The sequence below is a fragment of the Crocuta crocuta genome, unplaced genomic scaffold (assembly GCF_008692635.1).
Source record: "Crocuta crocuta isolate KB4526 unplaced genomic scaffold, BGI_CrCroc_1.0 scaffold334, whole genome shotgun sequence".
Lineage (NCBI taxonomy): Eukaryota > Metazoa > Chordata > Mammalia > Carnivora > Hyaenidae > Crocuta > Crocuta crocuta.
This window is the reverse complement of record NW_027533260.1, coordinates 401179-422088: the sequence shown is the minus strand read 5'-3', so window position 1 is coordinate 422088 and position 20910 is coordinate 401179. Positions and strand designations below refer to the sequence as shown.

At 42.5% G+C, this 20910-nt stretch overlaps 1 protein-coding gene across 2 annotated transcripts; it reads left to right on the top strand.

Annotated features, from left to right (window-relative positions):
• The first annotated feature begins 1357 nt into the window (after window positions 1-1357).
• On the top strand, window positions 1358-16356 carry LOC144217628 (zinc finger protein 350-like). 2 transcript variants are annotated; one of them, XM_077747266.1, is made up of 6 exons: window positions 1358-1441; window positions 3940-4036; window positions 8725-8879; window positions 9258-9384; window positions 10666-10761; window positions 14316-16356. In XM_077747266.1, exons 3-6 carry the CDS (start codon window positions 8865-8867, stop codon window positions 15578-15580), a joined length of 1503 nt encoding a protein of 500 aa, XP_077603392.1. In that variant the 5' UTR covers window positions 1358-1441; window positions 3940-4036; window positions 8725-8864; the 3' UTR covers window positions 15581-16356. The 2 variants fall into 2 exon arrangements, with proteins under 2 accessions (XP_077603392.1, XP_077603393.1); XM_077747267.1 differs by lacking the exon at window positions 3940-4036 and having other exon boundaries at window positions 1377-1441.
• Window positions 16357-20910: the final 4554 nt, after the last annotated feature.

Genomic DNA, 20910 nt, shown 5'->3' with positions numbered 1-20910 from the left:
TTAAAGGGTCTCATGACTGCCTGTAAATCTCACCAATAGTTACTATCAGACTGAATGATAAGCACCAGAGCTATCGTGTCAAAGTAGTTTTATGAGCAGAAATTCGAAGAGAACATTTATGATCCAATACTCCCTGCATGTCCCCTTGCCTTTGAGCAGTAGGCATGTAACCACCAGATTCATACAGCAAATACGCAGCTCTTTCTGCCCACAGGTCCTGTCCTGGTGCTATTTAAATTACCTTAGTAAATTGCACCACAAAAGTCTCAAGAATTCTTTCTTCACTGTTTAGCTCAACAATCTCACAACAATACTGTACCAGTTGCTCAAAATCTGTTTCTGTTTTTAAAAACCTCCTCCTGCAAGCAATTTTTCACCAGAAGCTTTCCTTGGGTGCCTGTTACCAGATATATTTTCCTCTTTCCAGAAGTTCGTTCTCTGCTGCACTATTCACACTTGAACTTTTACTGTTTGGAAACCTTCCTCCTTCCCTCCTCCACTCCCGTGGTGGGAGGGAGGGAGAGGGAGGAAGGGAGGGAGAGGGAGGAAGGGAGGGAGAGGGAGGAAGGGAGGGAGAGGGAGGAAGGGAGGGAGAGGGAGGAAGGNTCCAGCTTACCTGGTGCTAGAGCGAACCAAGGGTGAGATCATGACCTGAGCAGAAGTCCGATGCTAAATGACTGAGCCACCCAGGCACCCGGAAACCTTTTTAAAAATATAGCATGTAGGGGCTCCTCTGTGGCTCAGTCGGTTAAGCATCGGACTTTGGCTAAGTCATGATCTCACCCTTCCTGAGTTCAACCCCCAGGTCAGGCTTTGCACTGACAGCTCAGAGCCTGGACCCTGCTTTGGATTCTGTGTCTCCCTCTCTCACTTGTGCTCTTTCTCAAAAGTAAACACACACACACACACACACACACACACACACACACACTGGATTTTGTCTCCCTCTCACTTGTGCTCTTTCTCAAAAGTAAACACACACACACACACACACACACACACACACACACACTGGATAATATACACCTGTGCCTTGGCGCTTCCTGAACAGCTCGAGAATGCAACTTAGCTCACACCAAGTTTGCCTCCAGGAGATTGAGTCTGAAAATCTACCCGTCTTCCGCAAGAGCCGACTTTAAGTAAATGAGATAATTTCGGCGGATTCGGACTCCGGGCCATCACCGGCTGGGAGCCGCAAACCCGCCCCCTTGCCTTGTGTACGGCACTTGTCCCCCGCTGGTTCCAGCATGGCCGCCTCCACAGCTACAGCCGGCGGGCGCGGACATATTGCTCCCGGAAATACCAGCAAACTTCTTCGAAGTCTTCAGGTCCTCCTCGGCCGCCATAGGCTGTCGAAAAATTGGAGCGACGTTTCCAGGGATTGAAGGAGTTCGCGGAAGTGTTACCCTTTAGGCTCTCGTTGTGCCCTGGGGAAAACCAGGTTAGTGTGTGCTTTGGTCCCATGAAGGTTTTATGTTTGTCTCATTGGGGGTTTGTTTCTCACGGGATGGCGTGGTGTCTACAGGGTAGAAGTGAAGTAGGGTGGGCCTGTGCAATTATTGGCGGGGATCGGTTGGTCCTGGCGCAAAAGTGGAGGTATTTGAGGGGACACATGGGAGTGTGTGAAGCGTGTGTCTGTGGTTGGGGTACTTTGGGGGTCATTAAAACCGCTAAGGGTCTGTAGAGATCACGACCGTGTCCGCGCTGTCAAGAGTCTGGGGTTCTGCAGCAGGCGGTGCAGATCATTAACGATGATCGAAGTGTCTTGTTCCGGTGGGGAACTTAATTTGGGGCTCATGATGTTGGGGCCCGGATGGATGCTCATCCCATCGGGGTGTCTCGCCCGGGTGTCAGGTTAATAAAGGCGGTGTGATCCGTGTCTGGTACAGAGATATTTGTGAGAGCTGACGCTTTGGACGCCAAGGACCTGGGGCTGGATTTTTGGGTTGAAGTTCTTAGCTGGACTGCTGGGACTCCGGAGCTCCGGAGAGTAGTGTGGAACCCTCTGTGGTGTGGTTTTGTTTTGTTTTAAAGCCTTTTGTCCAGGGGTTGACTTACTGCAGACCGAGGGACTAGATCGCCACCGCCGTCTGTTCATCGTCGTCTATGGGTGTTTTCCCGAGGCAAAGGAAGAATTGAGTCCTTGTGACAGATCTTAAAGTTGAAAATGTATAATATCTATTCCTTTGCAGAAAATGTTTGTCAACGCCTGCACTCACCTTTTAAAAAAAATTTTTTTTAATGTTTTATTTATTTCTGAGAGAGAGAGACAGACAGCGTGAGCAGGGGAGGGTCAGAGAGAGAGGGAGACACAGAATCTGAAACAGGCTCCAGGCTCTGAGCTGGCTGTCAGCACAGAGCCCGACGAGGGGCTCGAACCCACGAACCGTGAGATGGTGACCTGAGCCAAAGTCGGATGCTTAACCGACTGAGCCACCCAGGCGCCCCTGCACTCACCTCTTAATGCGTAGCAGAGGCGAACACTGTTGCTTGCTTGCCTGACATACATTAACACTTTGTTCTTTGCCAACAGAATCTCCATTTTGCTTAGTATCCATCCCTCTTGCAGGGTGACCCACATCTCGGTTTGTTACTAAGTAGCAGTGTTAGTCAGTCATGGTCGTCCCAGTTCTGATTGCTAATGAATGAATTTCTGTGAAATGAGCTTAGTATGTGGTGCAGTTCCAGCCAAACTATCTCTGAAAATCTGCTTAGTGGTTTCTGGGGGAGCATTTTCTCTTTTATGTTAGTAATTCTTTGAATCCCTTTTTCCATGTGCATGATGATGTTATCTGAGTATAACCTATAACCTTAATTTTCATTCTGATTTCCAACATTTATAATTTATATTATTTTGAGCGAGGCCTCAAAAATAAATATAAATGAAAATGCAATTTATTTAAAAATATTTTTAAACGTTTATTTTTGAGAGAGACAGAGTGAGAGCGGGGGAGGGACAGAGAGAGAGGGAGACTCATAATCCAAAGCAGGCTCTAGGCTCTCAGCTGTCAGCACAAAGCCCTATGTGGAGCTCAAACTCACCAGCCATGAGATCATGACCTGAGCTGGAGTCCGAGGCTTAAGTGACTAAGCTACCCAGGCACCACAGGTCCATTTTTGCTGTATATATTTCAAGGCTGCATGTTGAACTACTTGCATAGAAATTCAAATTGTTATAATGTGGTGAATTGGACCTCTTAACCAGTGAGTGTTGTTTCTCTTTCTCTTTAGTAATTTTTGGGCTTTTTGGTCCATTTTGTCTGAGAGTATAGTTATACCAGATTATGTATGTTTACTCTTTCCATGGTATACCTTTTTTCTATTCTTTTATTCTGGAGCTTTCCATGACATTGTTTCCAACATGTAACCTATAAAAGCATGTTATCAGGTTTTGTTTGCAGCACAGAGCCCGACACGGGGCTCAAACCCATGAACCATGAGATCATGAGCTGAGCTGAAGCCGGATGCTTAACCGACTGAGCCACCCAGGTGCCCCAACATGTTATCAGGTTTTAAATTTTAATCCAGTTCGACAATTTTGAGGCATTTGTGTTTAATGTAATTAACTGGAATCCTTGTTTTCCTTAATATAATCTTTAATATAATTATTAGTATGTTTGGTTTAAAAACAGTCATCTAAGCACATTGTAGTTATCCCACTTGTTCTCAGTTTTTTATTCTTTTTTTTCTTTTTGCCTTGTTTTGGATGAATTTCTTGTCATTATATTTTCCCCTTCTGTTAGCATGAAAATTATGTACATCAAGACAATTATTAGTTTTCATCAGGATACTAGACATTACGTACAGCATGGAGCCTTCCTTTGTCAGATTCTCATGTTAATTAGTACTTTCACACTCTTCTCCAGTGATGCAGAAATCTTAGAACACTTCAACTTCACTTACCACTTTTCAATTTATTTTTATTTTTTTGTTTTTTAGAGAGAATGAACGAGGAAGAGCCAGAGAGAGAGGGAGAGAGAGAGTCCCAAGTAGGCTCCATGCCCAGCACAGATCCCAACAAGTCCGAGCCACTCAGGTGCCCCACCACTTTCCAACTTATTTACAATATTCTGTACTTTCGTTTCTTATGTATTTAAAAACCTCCTAAGACATTACCATTATTGCTTATAAGACAATGCTTCTGATTTTCCCAGTATGTTGGTTTTCAAACTGAAGTGCCTGTAAGGCTGCACAAAAAGCTTTGAAGATGTACTTGAGCACATGTGGTTTAAAGGAAAACAGTGCCCCAATCCTCTATTTCTGTGTGGTCTGTTGTGTGAAAGTGGTCTGCCGGATTCTCCTTCTCCTGAAGCATGGTATTGGGGTGGATCCCATTCTCCTCTTCTCGGTCAGACTCCCCCACTTACACATCACAGAATGAAGGAAAACCTTCACCACATTCAGAACCTCAGGCATTATTGGCCAGAAGAATAAATCCTCTGGGGCATCAAATAAAGGGACACTGAGTAGAGGTGCCTGGGTGGCTCAGTTGATTAAGTGTCCGACTCCTGATTTCGGTTCAGGTCGTGATCTCACTGTTTGTGAGTTCAAGCCCTGCATTGGGCTTCGGTGCTGGCAATGTGGAGACTGCTTGGGATTCTGTCTCTCCCTCTCTCTGCCCCTCCCCTGCCTGTGCTTTCCCTCTCAAAATAAACTGAAAAATAAATAAAGGGACACTTAGCAATACTACGGGTGTGTGTTACAAGGTGAGTGCCCAGCATCTGGGCCCAGAAGTACACCACTCAGACTACATTGTCTCCTCAACCCACAGGTCCTGATGCCCCAGGAGGAAAAAGGATCATGTGAAGGAGAAAGAAGTTATGGATATGGTGTCAGTTTTTATGGGATACTTTTGAGTAAAAACTGAGATTTTTTTTTTTTTCTTTTTCTAATTTATTTTCAAGAGAGTTAACATACAGCAGAGTCTTGGATTCAGGAATAAAATTTAATGATTCATCTCTTACGTATTAACACCCAGTGCTCACCTGAAAAGTGCCCTCCTTACTGCTCATCACCCATTTACCCCATTCCCCCACCTACCTCCCCTCCAGCAATCTTCGTTTTCTTCTCTGTATTTAAAAGTCTCTCTCTCTCTCAAATCACACTTCTCTTTAATAATGATTCAAAGTAGAATTTTGGTTTCTTTCTTTCTCTTTTCTTTTTAAAAAATTTTTAATGTTTTATTTATTTCTGAGAGAGAGAGGCAATGTGAGTAGGGCAGGGTCAGAGAGAGAGGGAGACACAGAATCTGAATCTGTGCTGATAGCTCAGAGCCTGACACGGGGCTCGAACCCACAAATCATGAGATCATGACCTGAGCCAAAGTCGGACGCTTAACTGACTGACGCCCCTCATTCTTTCTCTTTCTTTCTTTCTTTCCTTCTTTCTTTCTTTCTTTCTCTCTCTCTCTCTGTCTTTTTTTTTCTTTTTCTTTCTTTTCTCCTTCCTTCCATCCTTCCTTCGTTAGTTAGCATATAGTGCACTAACGAATCCAGTAGTTCATCCCCTACATATAACATCCAGTGCTTATCCCAACAAGTGTCTTCCTTAATACCCCTTTGCCCATTTAGCCCATCCCCCGCCCCACAATCCCTCTAGCAACCCTCAGTTTGTTCTCTATATTTAAGAGTCTCTTATGCTTTGTCCCTCTCCCTGTTTTTTTAGCTTTAGTTTTTTTCCACCCCTCCCTGTTTTTATATTATTTTTGCTTCCTTTCCTTTATGTCCATCTGTTTTATACTTTAATTTCTACATATGAGTGAACCCATATGATAATTGTCTTTCTCTGACTTATTTTGCTTAACATAATACATTCTAGTTCCATCCACATAGTTGCAAATGGCAAGATTTCATTCTTTTTGATTGCTGAGTAATATATATCACATCTTAATTCATTATAGAGAATAATACTCCATTTTTGTGTATATGTGTGTGTGTGTGTGTGTGTGTGTGTGTGTATCACATCTTCATTCATTCATCAGTCGGTGGACATTTGGGGTCTTTCCATAATTGGGCTATAGTCGATAGTGCTGCTATAAGCATTGGGGTACATGTGACCCTACGAATCAGTAATGCTGTATCCTTTTGATAAACACTTAGTAGTGCAATTGTTGGGTCGTAGGGGAGTTCAAAAATTTTCAATTTTTGGAGGAACCTCCATACTGTACCAGAGTGGCTTAACCAGTTTGCATTACCACCTAGCAGTGCAAAAAGGTTCCTCTTTCTCCGCATCCTCACCAAGATATGTGGTTGCCTGAGTTGTTAATTTTAGCAATTCATACTAGTGTAAGGTGGTATCTCATTGTGGTTTTGATTTGTGTTTCAATGATGATGAGTGGTATTGAGCATTTTTTCATGTGTCTTCTTTGGAGAAGTGTCTATTCATGTCTTTTGCCCATTTCTTCACTGGATTATTTGTGTTTTGGGTGTTGAGTATGATAAACTCTTTATAGATTTTAGATACTAACCCTTTATCTGATATGTCATTTGCAAATATCTTCTCCCTTTCTATTGTCTGTCTTTTAATTTTGCTGATTGTTTCCTTTGCCATGCAGAAGCTTTTTTATCTTGTCGAGGTCCCAATAGTTAATTTTTGCTTTTGTTTCCCTTGCCTCCAGAGACATGTTGAGTAAGAAGTTGCCGTGACTGAGGTCAAAGAGTTTTTGCCTGCCTTCTCCTCTAGAATTTTGATGGCTTCTCATCTTATATTTAAGTCTTTCATCCATTTTGAGTTTATTTTTGTGTATGGTATAAGAAGGAGGTCCAGGTTCATTCTTTGGCATATTGCTGTCCAGTTTTCCCAATACCGTTTGTTGGAGAGACTGTCTTTATTTCATTGGATATTCTTTCCTGCGTAGTCAGGAAATTCTTTCCTGCTTATTTGTTGGCCATACATTTGTGGGTCCATTTCTGGATTCTTTATTCTGTTCCATTGACCTAAGTGTCTGTTTTCGTGCCAGTCCATACTGTCTTGATGATTACGGCCATGTAATACAGCTTAAAGTCCAGGATTGTGATGCCTCCAGCTTTGGTTTTCTTTTCCAGGATTGCTTGGGCTATTCGGGGTCTTTTCTGGTTCCATACAAATTTTAGGGTTGTTTGTTCTAGCTCTGTGAAGAATGCTGTGTTATTTTGATAGGGATTGCATTGAATATGTAGATTGCTCTGGGTAGTATCGTCATTTTAAGAATATTTGTTCTTCCAATCCAGGAGCATGGAATGGTTTTTTCGTTTTGTGTGTGTGTGTGTGTGTGTGTGTGTGTGTGTGTGTGTCTTCTTCAATTTCTTTCATAAGCTTTGTATNGTTTTTTGTTTTGTGTGTGTGTGTGTGTGTGTGTGTGTGTGTGTGTGTGTGTGTGTCTTCTTCAATTTCTTTCATAAGCTTTGTATGGTTTTCAGTGTACAGATTTTTCAACTCTTTGGTTAGAGTCATTCCTAGGTATTTTATGGTTTTGGGTGCAATTGTAAGTGGGATCAGTTCCTTGATTTCTCTTTCTGCTGCTTCATTATTGGTGTATAAAAATGCAACTGATTCCTGTGCATTGACTTTGTATCCTGCAACTTTGCTGAATTCGTGGATCAGTTCTAGCAGGTTTTTGGTGGAATCTTTTGGGTTTTCCATATAGAGTATCATGTCGTCTGCCAAGAGTGAAAGTTTGACTTCCTCCTTATCTATTTGGATGCCTTTTATTCCTTTGTGTTGTCTGATTGCTGAAGTTAGGACTTCCAATACTATGTTGAACAACAGTGGTGAGAGTGGACATCCCTGTCGTGTTCTATTTCAGAGTCTCTCTCTCTTTTTTTATGTTTTATTTATTTCTGAGAGAGAGAGAAAGAGAGAGAGAGAGACCGCATGAGCAGGGGAGGGTCAGGGAGAGAGGGAAACACAGAATCTGAAACAGGCTCCACGCTCTGAGCTGGCTGATGTGGGGCTCAAACCCACAAACCATGAGATCATGACCTGAACTGAAGTCAGATACTTAACCAATAGAGCCACCCACGCGCCCCTGTTTCAGAGTCTCTTATGGTTTGCCTCCCTCTCTTCTGTTTTTATCTTTTCTTCCCCTCCCCTTCCCCTATGTTCATCTGTTGACTTTCTCAATTCCATATATGAGTGAAATCATGTGATATCTCTTTTTCTCTGATGTCTTATTTTCCTTAGCATAATACTCTCTAGTTCCATCCATGTTGTTGCAAATGGCAAGATTTCATTATTTTTGATTGCTGAGTAATGTTCCATTGTATATATATACCACATCTTTATCCATTTGTCAGTTGATGGACATTTGGGGTCTTTCCATATTTTGGCTATTGTTGATAGCACTGCTATAAATGCTGGGGTGCATGTGCCCCTTCGAATCAGCATTTTTGTATCCTTTGGATAAATTCCTAGTAGTAGGACAAGCCCCATTTTAAAAACGTGTTCATGTTTTCATTTTGCTTTATTTTTTTAAATTTATTTTTTAAATAAAATTTTAAACATTTATTAGCTTTTTTTGAGTATTGAGAGACAGAGAGAGACAGAGCATGAGCAGGGGAGGGGCAGGGAGAGGGGAGACGCAGAATCTGAAGCAGGTTCCAGGCTTCGAGCTATTAGTACAGAGCTCAACATGGGGCTTGAACTCACAAACCGTGAGATCATGACCTGACACTTAACCGACTGAGTCACCCAGGTGCCCCTCTGCTTTTTTTAAAAAATCAAAATATATTTTCTTATTTTTTCCAGGAATAGAATTTAGTGATTCATCACTAACATGTAATACCCAGTGCTCATCCAGGACGGAGATTTCTGAAGAGAAGTTAAGAGTAGACCCAGAAGACACAAAGCAGTTTCCCCACAGCGAGCTATTTTCAGAGAGCAGAAAAATGATCCAGGCTCAGGTGACTTTTGGTTTATTTTATTCTTTCCTCTGTTCCCTAATGGAGTTGTAGAGGCCTGTAAAAAATCAGTTCCATTAATCTGAAAAGTATATATACATATATCTTTTGCCTGTCATCTCCATATGGATGGTGTTTCTAAGTTAATGAGAAGATTGAATTTCTACATGTTATAGAAACTTCTCATTGGATGAATGGATGGATGATTGCGTGCACAGTTACAGAATATTTAGTTATTTGCATTGTCCACATTGTGCCAGAAGGACAGCCCCACTGCATATCTAGATGAAGCCTATAGAGTGGAAATAGGCAGAAAAATTTTAGCATTTCTTCCATACCATCAAAAGGACATGACTTCATTAGAGAGCAATATTATTACAGGAATCCCTGACGTTTGATGACGTGGCTGTGAACTTCACGTGGGAGGAGTGGCAGCTCCTGGCCCCTGCTCAGAAGAGCCTGTACCAGGATGTGATGTTGGAGAACTATAGGAACCTGGTGTCAGTGGGTGAGGACAGCTCCCCTGTGTCACTCAGAGGGTCCCTATCAGTGGCCTTTCCTTTCTCGGCTTCTTAAAGCTCTGGAGTATGTGTGCTGTTCTGAAATTAGATTCTCACTCCCCTCCCTGGCTCCAGAGACATGGGTATGTTCTCCCTTCACCTGAGTGCAAAACCTTTACTTTGTACAAATGTATGATATTGTGAGATATATACATATATGTATATACATGTATGCTTTTGTGTATATATATATATACACATATGTACATGCATATGTATGTATATGTACACATATATATCTTTTTTTGTCTTCATCTCTAATTTTTGCACAGAGCTCCCATAACAGTTGTGATTTCCTATGTTCTATAAGAAGATAAATGTAAAATGGGTGTCTTTTGTTATTTATATAACAAGACTCTATCAACCATATTTGGGTTTATGTTGATGAGGTGATTTTGGAAAGCCACTATATAACCTCAGGGTGGGATTTGGTTGTCAGGGGAATCAACCATGATTAGAGGGTTGCAACTTTCAATTCCACCTCACCTCTGGGGAGGAGAGAACAGCTGAAGTTTGAATCAGTCACCGTAAGCTAATGATTTAATGTAATTAATCATGCCTACTTAATGAAGCCTCCATAAAAACCCAAAAGAACAGGTTTAGAGACCTTTTGAATTGGTGAACACACAGAGGTGTGGGGAATGTGGGGTGCTCAGAGAGATTGTTGAAGCTCTCTCTGTGTCCCTTCCCACATACCTTCTACTATATATCTCTTTGATTGGGCTGTGTCTGAGTTCTATCTGTTTATAATAAATCAGTAATGTAATAAGTAAACTGTTTTCCTAAGTTCTGTGAGCTGCCCCGGCAAATTAATTAAACCTGAAAAAGGGGTCATGGAAACCACTAATCCATACTTAGTCCATCAGAAGCCCAAGAAACAACTTGGACTTGTGATTGGTATCTGAAATGCAGATGTACAGTCTTGTGGGAGCGAACCCCTAACCTGTGGATCTGAATCCGTCACCAGGTGGAGATTGTCAGAACCAATCTGAATTGTCAGACACCCAGTCCGTGTCCTTTAGTGTCACAGAATTCCTTGATGTGTGAAAACCCCACGGAGCGGGTGTCAGAAGTCAAGTACTGTAGTGGAGTATCAACAGGAGAGAAGATATGCAGGGCAGTGTTTTTCCGTTATAATGTGAAAATTGTTTTGTCTCCAACTATAACATTCTGTGGTTTTCTCAGACCTCAAGCCCAATGCTTAGTCTTCTGTCATTTCCCATGAACAGGTTTTCACCCCAGCAAACCAGATGTGCTCACCAGGTTCGATCAAGGGAAACCAGTAGGAACAGTGGAAGATGACATCCACTGTCACACCCGTTCAGGTGAGTCAGAGGACAGGAGGGGGCTAGGCTGTGCAAATCATATTCGAGTTGGTCAGATAAGAGTTACAACTGTAAGAAGGTTTGAGCATAGGTAGGCAGTGCCTCCATGCACCTCTCTCCCATCGTGCAACCTCATTTTCTTTGTAGGAGTTTAGAGAAAAATATACCCTTTACCTATTCTGGGATCTATTCCATTTTTATCTACATCTTAAGTTTTTGTTTGTCTGCATAGTTTTCTTTTTCTTAGGATTCTCTGATTTTTCCCTTCCTCTTCATACTCTTGTACCTCTCTTGCTGTAAAAATCCACTGTCCAAGGGCCTCTCTCCAAAGAGAAAACTTTGAATTCCTCACTGTCTTCTGACTACTGTACCCCTCTGTCCCATTGGTAGTGTCGGTTTTCCTTCCTAACATCCACCCCAGCCTGGATGCTGGGTCCCTAGAGTCTGCACTGTGCCCTTGTCCTCACGCTAAAGCTCTCCCAAGGTTCTGTTTTCCATCTTCTCATCTGGTCTCCTAGTCCTTCATACTTTTCTGCATTCCAATAAGCTAAGTTTCTTCTGTTCACTAAAGAAAATTCCCGAAGTGACATCTCTTCAATGTGATCTACCAGACTTTAGGTTTGTATAATTCACTCATCCCCATGGCGACTCCTGAGTTCCCAATGACTACAAAGAACTCGCCTCCTCTTCCCTCCTAGAAAACCTCTGTAAGTTTCAGTTCTTTTTTATTCTTGGGCATCTTACATCCTGGCTGTCCAGGCATGACCTCAGATGTTCCCTACATGCAGAGCGCTCTTCTTTAAAGGAGCCAGTTGTTCCTGAATTTTAACTAAAAAGATATTTTAACATCCTCTATTCTCTGGACCCTAAGCTCCAGATCATATCTTATGCCTACTTTAATTCCTTTGTGTATTTACTAATTTTGAACTTTCTTCTTGTTCATTGTAGATGTTACACCGCTGTGTTCATTTACCTAAAACTTGCATTTTTTCCATTGTATCTGATGACACTGAATCCCAGTTAACTATATTACCTGTTGTATGACATGAAATTCCTCTTTCTGTCATCTCTATGGTGTACCATCTCGTTCACACAAAGGCAGAGTTTCATCATCTCTCCTACATTCTCCCCAATGTGTTCGATACATGTGACTGCTTCCTTCATTCATTCCTTTAAAAATTATTTTCTGGTATATTAGCAGTGTGTACTTGAGGGCAAGAACAGTAAGAAAAATGCATAGAAATAGGCCAAGAGCTTTCATTCTAAGAGAAGAAATAAGATAATCAAAATAGACACATAAATAATATGTCTAGCAGAGTGAAAAGTACTATGATAAAAGTTTAGTCACAGGGGCACCTGGGTGGTTCAGTCAGTTAAGCATCTGATTTTGGCTCAGGTCATGATCTCATGGTTCATGAATTTGAGTCCCATGTCAGGCTCACTGCTGTCAGTGCAGAGCCTGCTTTAGTTCCCCTGTTCCCCTCCCTCGTTGCCCCCCCACCCCCGTCATTATAAGTAAGTAAATATTTAAAAATAAGTAAACACTTAAATAGAGAAACTTCGTCACCATCATGGAACAGTAGGGTCTTGATCTCCTCTTTAGGAATGGAACACCCCTGATAAGGTGCCTTAGAGCCAAGAAGTAAGGGAAGTTACTAGGCTGCTGGATTGGGAGTGTTCCAAGTAGAGACCATAGCAAGTTCATTTTTTTTTAAGTTTATTTATTTTGAGAGAGAGAGATAGGTCAGGCTTGGGAGGGGCAGAGAGGGAGAGGCAAAGCGAGAATCCCAAGTAGGCTCCATGCTGTCATTGCAGAGCCCACCTCAGGGCTCAATCTCAAACGGTGAGGTTATGACCTTAGCCAAAATCAAGAGTCAGACTGAGCCCCCCAGGCGCCTGAGAGCATAGCAAGTGACACGTAATAATTATGTTTTCAAAGATTTCCTCTGCTGCGTAGACAGTAGCTGGCAGGGGCGTAAGCAGGAAAGCCATGTAGGAGGCTGTCGTACAACATGACAGATTGTCTTTGGAATGGGTGGAAGGGAAGTTTTGGTCATGTTCTGGATACAGTCAAAACGGAGGGCAGATGAGATTTGACATTTAAGTAAATATGGGCTATAAGAGGAAGGAATGGATGGAGGTTGAACGTAAGACACTGGGGGTGAAAATGGCTAAAAGGAACATTAAAACAGCATAATTGAAGAATGATTGCTTGGCCTTGGCTGTGATTTGAGGATTAGGAAATCCTTAAGGTACATTTGAGCAAGTAGATGAGAGATGTGAACAGCTCCGTGGGTAAGGAATGTTCCAAAGTAAAACTGGAAAGTTCAAAGGCCTGAGGCAGAAGTGTGGTCTCAAGAATTTAGGAAGAGTGGACAGAGCAAGACTGGAGAGAAGGTCAGTGGGGCAGTGACTGGGAGTTGGGGTAGCAGGTCACATAAGGGCCTTTCAAGGACATGTTAAGACCTTGATTTTAATCCTCATGAGATGAGAAGATATTAGGGAGTTTCAAGTAGAGGAGGCTTGACACGATGTAACTTATGTTTGAAACGATCACTTTGGCTTTTGTGCAGAAGAAGACAGGACCTGGCAGGGGAGGACTAGGAAGGCCAAGTAGAAGGCTGCTGCTGTAGAATGAGAAAGAAATTGGCTTCCATGAAGATGGAGGGCATTGGTGTTGATCCGGTTCTGGTTATGATTATAAAGAGGGCAGGTGGGATTGATCACTGAGGTGAGCGATGTTTGAGCAAGAGAGACCGATGACAGGAGGCACTGAGTTCTGTCCTGGTTAAAGGGAAGACTGGAGTTGTCATTCACTATGATGGAGGTGCTGTGTGGAGGAGGAGATCTGGGATGGGAAATCAGAAGTTCCTTTTTGGAATTTGTAGGTTACATTGAAGTGCTTGGAGCCCAGTGTGTATCATTATTGTTGCTCCCCAAGGGCAACCACGACAATAAATCCTCCAGGGAGGCCCGTTTTCCGAGTGTACCCTGATTTCCTGCACCACTCTCCATCTCCGGTGTTGCTTCCCATCTGTTTTCACAACCTGTAGCTGTATTCCTTGGTCCTTCTTTGCCCTTTCAGTGGTTTCACCCAATGGCAGTGTAGGCCCTGAACATGAGGACTCTTGTGTGTGTGTCCCCAACATGAGCATGTGCCCTGTGCACTGCAGTCATCAGTAAGGATTTGTGACGTGAAAGAGTCTGTCTCTCACCAGTTTGGATCAGGTAGCCCTCCAACCCATGGTCTACTGCTCACGGTAAATTGTGTATATTTCATAGTCTCTGCATGTTTTGCAAGGCCTCCTTTAGAAAGGAGTCAAATCTATATTTATTCATTGTGAATGATCTAACCTTGTTTTTACGGTAACTACTTTTATCCTTTGGGTTATTTATATTATCGTTTTATCTGATGTGCCAGGAACATTAAAATGTAGTTTTATTGATCCTAATTTCATAGGGTCATCACTAAGTAGACATATCAAGGTAGTTTTTAAGTAATCTTTCTTCCAAAGCAAGATGATGAATGAAGTCATTTTTCTTTTCTTTCCTAGAAATATGGAAACTTGATGACTATTTACAGGAGCACTTAAAAAATGAAATCATAGAGAATAGCCTAGAACGATGGTATGAACATAAGACATTTGAAAATACTGTTCATCAGAGCACAGCTCATTCCATGTTAAGGCAAAATCATGATATATATGGAAAATCCTTTCTCCACACTAATAATGAACAATTTCATACTAAAATTAAACCCCCTGGAAGCAGAAAACTCATCAGCACTAAGTCCCAATTCAGCAAGCATCAGAAAACACAAAAAACAGAGAAGCCTCATGTATGCAGTGAATGTGGGAAAGCCTTCAAGAGGAAGTCCTGCCTCACTGATCATCAGATCATTCATACAGGAGAGAAACCCCACAGATGTTGTCTGTGTGGGAAAGCGTTCAACAGAAAGTTCATGCTCACTGAACACCAGAAAATGCATACAGGTGAAAAACCTTACGAATGCAATGAATGTGGCAAAGCCTTCCTCAAGAAATCGCGGCTCAAAATACATCAGAGAACACATACTGGAGAGAAACCATACATTTGCAGTGAATGTGGAAAAGGCTTTATCCAGAAGGGAAATCTCATTGTACATCAGCGCATCCACACAGGAGAGAAACCTTATATATGCAGTGAATGTGGGAAAGGCTTCATCCAGAAGACCTGTCTCATAGCACATCAAAGACATCACACAGGAAAGAGTCCCTTTGTGTGTAGTGAATGTGGAAAATCCTGTTCCCAGAAGTCCGGTCTCATTAAACACCAAAAAATTCACACGGGTGAGAAACCCTTTGAATGCAGTGAGTGTGGGAAAGCCTTTACCACAAAGGAAAAGCTCATTGTCCATCAAAGAACTCACACAGGCGAGAGACCCTACGTCTGCAATGAGTGTGGGAAGGCTTTTGCCTACATGTCTTGTCTTGTTAAACATAAGAGAATACACACAAGAGAGACATGTGGAGATGCAGTCAAAGTGGAAAATCCTCCCTCAGAGAGTCACAGCTTATCACAGACTAGTGGTGCTGTGCAGGAGAAAGGCCTTGTTAACACAATGACGATGCAAATGCCTTCTGTGGCTTGTCAGATGCCATTAAACATCAGTGGACTCTTAGCAAATAGCAATGTGGTCATAGTGGGACAGCCTGCAGCCAGATGCACACCCTTGGGAGACAACAGAGGGTTTGCTCAGGACAGAAACATGAATACGGTGAATGTGTTCGTGCCTTCTGTAGTTAATTATGTCTTATTTTATGTCACAGAAAACCAGTAGGAGGAAGCTTGGAGACATTCTATGTGAGAAGGATTGAGCAAAAATTTCTAGATCGTATATGGCTGAAAAGTAGGGAATTGTATAAATGCTGAGGTTGGGACAGCCTGATCTCCTCATCCTATTAAAAAATATGCATTGATAGAGAGGCATAATCTGATGTTAACCCAAATACGTACACATCAGTTCCTCTATTGCCTGTTAAAGGAATGGAGGAAGTCTGAGTTCAACTAAGTAGAGGAAGTAAGTAAGTGAATTTTAAAAACATACAAGATAATTTGTATCTGGAATGCTGCTATGAATGAAAAATCAGGAAAGGGCTAATATTGGGTGGGTGGGATATGCAGCATGTATCAATTCAGTTTCCCCAGGCCAAGGTGAAGGATTAATTGGAAACTGGGGTATCTGCCATAAGCTCTTAAAAGTGTATTTTATACAGAAGCACTCATGAAGCAGCAGCCTTAGACAGAGTCAGTTCATTTGTTTATGGAGTATTTGTGAAATACTCCCTCTGTACTGGGTCCTGTTCCAGAAGCTGAGGATACAGTAGTGACCAAAAATAGAAAAAGCCCCTTGTTCTCCTGGAGACAGCACTGAGGTTACTGGATTACCTTTAAGTGGTACATTTACACACCAGCTCATCTAATAAGAGGGTGGAAATATCCACACTAGGTGAAGTAGTCTTGGTTTGCTCTGTTCGCTGCAAGAGAATACTGTAGCCTGGATGGCTTATAAAAAAAGAAATTTATTAAACAAAAAAGTACAAAGTTTCTACATAATGAATGTTTCAAAACTTTCTAAGTATGAGAAGTCTTGAATAAAAAATGAAAAAAATATATTTCTGTTGTGGAAGCTGCAAAGTCCAAGATGAAGGTGCTGGCAGATTTGCTGCCCATTGAAGGTCTGTTTCCTGGCTCATAGAAGGTAGTCATCTCACTGTCCTCACATAGGGGAAGGGGAAGGGTGTTCTCTGGGATGTCTTACAAGGGCACTGATCTCATTCATGAGTGTTAGTTACATCCTCTTGACCTAATCACTTCTCAAGAGCCCGCTTCCTTTTTTTAATATTTTTAAAAATGTTTATTCATTTTTGAGAGAGAGAGAATGAGCGGGGGAAGGGCAGAGAGAGAGAGGGAGTCACAAAACTCAAAGCTGTCAGCACAGAGCCCGACACAGGGCCCAAACTCAGGAACTGTTAGATCATGACCTGAGTCAAAGTTGGACACTTAACCAACTGAGCCACCCAGATGCTCCATCAAGGGCCCACTCCTTAATACGATCATATTTGGGATTAGGCTTCAGTGTATGATTTTGGGGGGGACACAGTAGTTCATAGAAGATATAGAGTATGGTAGTCCCCTCTGATATGTGGAGAATACATTCTAAGACCACCAGGGGATGCCTGAAGCTAGGATAGTACTCAACTATACAGAGTACGTTTGTTCTTTTTTTTTTTTTTTTTAATGTTTATTTTTGAGAGAGAGAGTGCAAACTGGGGAGGGTAGAGAGATGGGGATAGAGGATCCGAAGTAGGCTCTGCACTGACTGGAGCGAGTCTGATGTGGGGCTTGAATTCATGAACTGCAAGATCATGACCTGAGCCAAAGTCGGATGCTCAACCCACTGAGCCACCCAGGTGCCCCCATAGTATGTTTTTTCTTGAACATACACACCCATGATAGTCTAATTTATGAATTAGGCACAGTAAGAAATTGCCATCAATAAATAATAGTATACTTATAACAATACACTATATAAAAGTTATGTAAATGTGTTCTCTCAAAATATTTTATTGTCCTGTACTCATCCTTCTTCCTGCGATGTGAGATGATAAAATGCCTACATGATACGATGTAGGAGTTGTGACTGTTTTAGCATTAGGCTACTGTTGATGTTAGGAGGAGGATCATCTGCTTCTAGGCCACGTTTTGACTTTAGGTGACTGAAAGCCTTGAAAGTCAAGCCATGGATAGAAGGGGTGACCACTGTATTGGTTCAAGGGGTATGAGAATTCCTTGTCCAAGGAGTATATTACCTCAAGGGAGGGCAAGGACTCTTAATGGACTTTAAATGGCTTTTAGAATGTAAGTTATTTTTTTCATGTCCATGTCTTATCTCCCCAAATAGGTTAAAAATTCTTTGATAATTTTTTTTTTTGCTGTTTAAATTTTAAAGTTTTAAAAACAAACAAAAAATCAGTTCCTCAGTTGCACTAAACCAAATTTCAAATACTCCGCAACAGTATGTGACTAGTGGCCATCTCATTGGACAGCTAACTGTATGGCTAACTATATAGCTAAAAAGCATAGACTGAGAGAAGTCTATTATAATTCTCAGAAAGTTATCTTGGGGAGTTATTGGTTTATATGGTTTTATATTCCCAGCACAGAAAAAAATAAGACAAATATGTTGATTTGGAAAGTGAATGAATTAGCCAATGGACTAGTCTGAATATTTTGTCACTGAAGGAAGGAATGAGTTCTTGGAAGGCAGTTCTAAAGAATACAGACGTCTCCTTCCAAACTGAGTGTGATTAGCAACTCAGTAACTGAATATAAACCAGGCAGAGCAGAAAGGAAAATGGATTCTCAATAAATAGCATAAACAGGAGGACAGGAATCTTAGTCTCTAAGAATGGAGGAGAATATAGGAGATGAGAGGTGAGGTCCCTAAGGGGTGTCATGGAGAAGAGATTTGTTATTTATAGAACTATCACCTTTGAGAGTTGCCACCATATCAAAGTCCAGCTCCACTGTTCACTGCTGAATTGAGACATGCACTTTTTCTTCATTATTCTCTCTCCTCCTTCTGGGATTGGCCTCTCCTTATCAAGTATTTTCTTTTAATCTCATAACTATCACATAGTTACCCACCTATCCAAGTTATAAACTGAGTTCTGCCATAGGAAAAGAAACAGATTTCCCATCCTTTGGCTGTCTCAGAATTCAATATGAAACACTAGGATATTTGTATTCGCTCCTTCAGGTAGATTTTAAAGCACAAACACAATGCAGGGCACTATTCTGCACAATGAGGATACATTAGTGAGTAAAATAGGTACAGGAACTGCATTTATGGAGGGAGAGACAGTAAGTGGATTAAGTAATGGTTAGAAACCACAAATCCTATGAAGAAAGCGAAAGCCTAGAAATAGTCCTATTATAAATAGGTAGTTATAGGCGAAGCTCTATTCCCTCTTCCTTACCCCGTCCATGGGCTTTTCTGGATATAATTTGAGCTAAGACAGAACTACTGAGGAGAGTCACTATCAAAGTACTCGTAACCACATAACATTTAATAATTGTTTCTATGGATTGTTTGTGACGAGCCTCCTGCCTCCGATCCGCTGAGAAACAACGCAAACTCTTGGGTCACACCCCAACACCTCCTAAACCAGAACCTCAGGGGCTGGAGTCCAGGACTCGGCATTTTTAACCCCGGCCTGACGTACACCTAATTTTGGCGCTCTTTGTCCTAAATCCTGAGTTACTAACCACCACCGCCCTCACATACTGGGATCGATTCAGTCTGTGGCTTTCTCATTGGCACCGGACCTTTGTTGACCACACTTTTGGTGGCCTTTCTCCCCAATCGCAATCCTAATTTAGGTTCGTCCCAGCCGCTCTTTCCCTCTAGTGGGTGACGACCAGCCTCACATTGTACCAGTTTCTGGAAATCTTGTGTTCTTAAAAACCACTTTCTTCAAACACTCTTCCGCCATAAGCTTTGCGTGGGTGTCCGTTTACTGGACGCACTACTTTTTCTTAGCAGGAGTTAGCTCATTCTCTACTGCGGTATCGACACCTGAACTCCTACTCATCCGTTTGGAAACTTTTTTTTTTCTTTAACTGCAAAGTGGATAAATATACGTCCTGGTCATAAAACTTCCTGGCAAGCCCGTGGAACACAAGGTAGCCGGAACCATGTCTGCGCCTGAGGCTCCAGACTGAAAATTTACCAATCTTCTGCGAAAGTCAACGTTGAGGATATGAGATACCTTCAGAGGGTTCTCACCTTACGGGCCATTTCCTGTTTCTGGCCGCAAACCCGCCCTTTTCCTTTGAGTACGACGGATGTCCCAATATGGCCGCCCGCACGGCCACGGAGAGCGGGCGCGGACATAATACCTCGAAGGAAATACGAGAAATTCGTTGTTCGACGGTCCCCAGTGCTCGTCGGCCGCCGTATGCTGAGGAGTTCCCGAAGATCCACGTTCAGAATCTCCCCGTGGGTCTGAGGGAAACTCGGTCAGTGTGTGGTTTGTCCTTGAAAGGTTGTTTTTCTATTTTTATTTCTTCCATTTCCATTTTTATTTCTATTTGTCACGGTGGAGGTTTTGCTTCTCACAGGACGACGAGTGGACCTGCTGTAGGATGGATCCATGAAATCACTGCCGGGGCGGTCGAGGAGGGGAGAAGCGCCAAGAGGGAGGTATTTAAGGAGAACCAGGTGGCGCCCCGATTTGAGGGCTTTGAGGGGAACCAGGCAGGTGTGTTTGTGGTTGGGGTACTTCTGGGGTCATTAAGACGGTTAAGGATCTACAGGGAATCAACGACCATGTCGGCGCTGTCGAGAGTTTGGGGTTCTGCAGATCGCTCCGCATGTCGGTGGTGCGGGTGGTGCAGATCTTTACGATGATTGAAGTGTCTGGTTCCTGGGGAACTTAATTTGGGGCTCATGATGTTGGGGCCCGGGTGGGTGCTCATCACATCGGGGTGTCTCTTTGGGTTTCAGATTAATAAGGGCGTGTGTGATAGTGTTTAGTACAGAGATATTTGTGAGAGCTGACGCTTTGGAGCCAAGGACCTGGGGCTGGAGTTTGGGTTGAAGTTCTTAGCTGGACTGCTGGGGCAGAAGGCTGCGGAGCTCCGAAGAGTAGTTTGAAACCCTCTGTGGTTTGGTTTTGTTTAAAAAAAATTTTTTTTAATGTTTATTTATTATTGAGACAGAAACAAGGCACAAGTGGGGGAGGGGCAGAGAGAGAGGGAGACACAGAATCTGAAGCAGGCTCCAGGCTCTGAGCTGGCAGTCAGCACAGAGCCCGATGCGGGGCTCGAACCCACAAATCGTGAGATCATGACCTGAGCTGAATTCGGACGCTTAACCGCCTGAGGCACCCAGCCGCCCCAACATGGAGTTTTATTTACATTTATAAAATAGGGTCATCAGAAGTCACCTCAAGTGAAGCTATTTAATGTTTATTTTTATTTTTGAGAGAGACAGAGACAGCATGAGAGGGGGTGGTGCAGAGAGGTGGGGGGTGGGGGGGACACAGAATCTAAAGCAGGCTCCAGGCTCTGAGCTGTTCGCACAGAGCCCGATGCAGGACTCAA

Coding starts and splice junctions, on each gene's coding strand:
- LOC144217628 (XM_077747266.1), top strand. Junction 9,385..10,665: donor TAGGAACCTGGTGTCAGTGG/GTGAGGACAGCT, acceptor TCCCATGAACAG/GTTTTCACCCCAGCAAACCA. Junction 10,762..14,315: donor CCACTGTCACACCCGTTCAG/GTGAGTCAGAGG, acceptor TTTCTTTCCTAG/AAATATGGAAACTTGATGAC.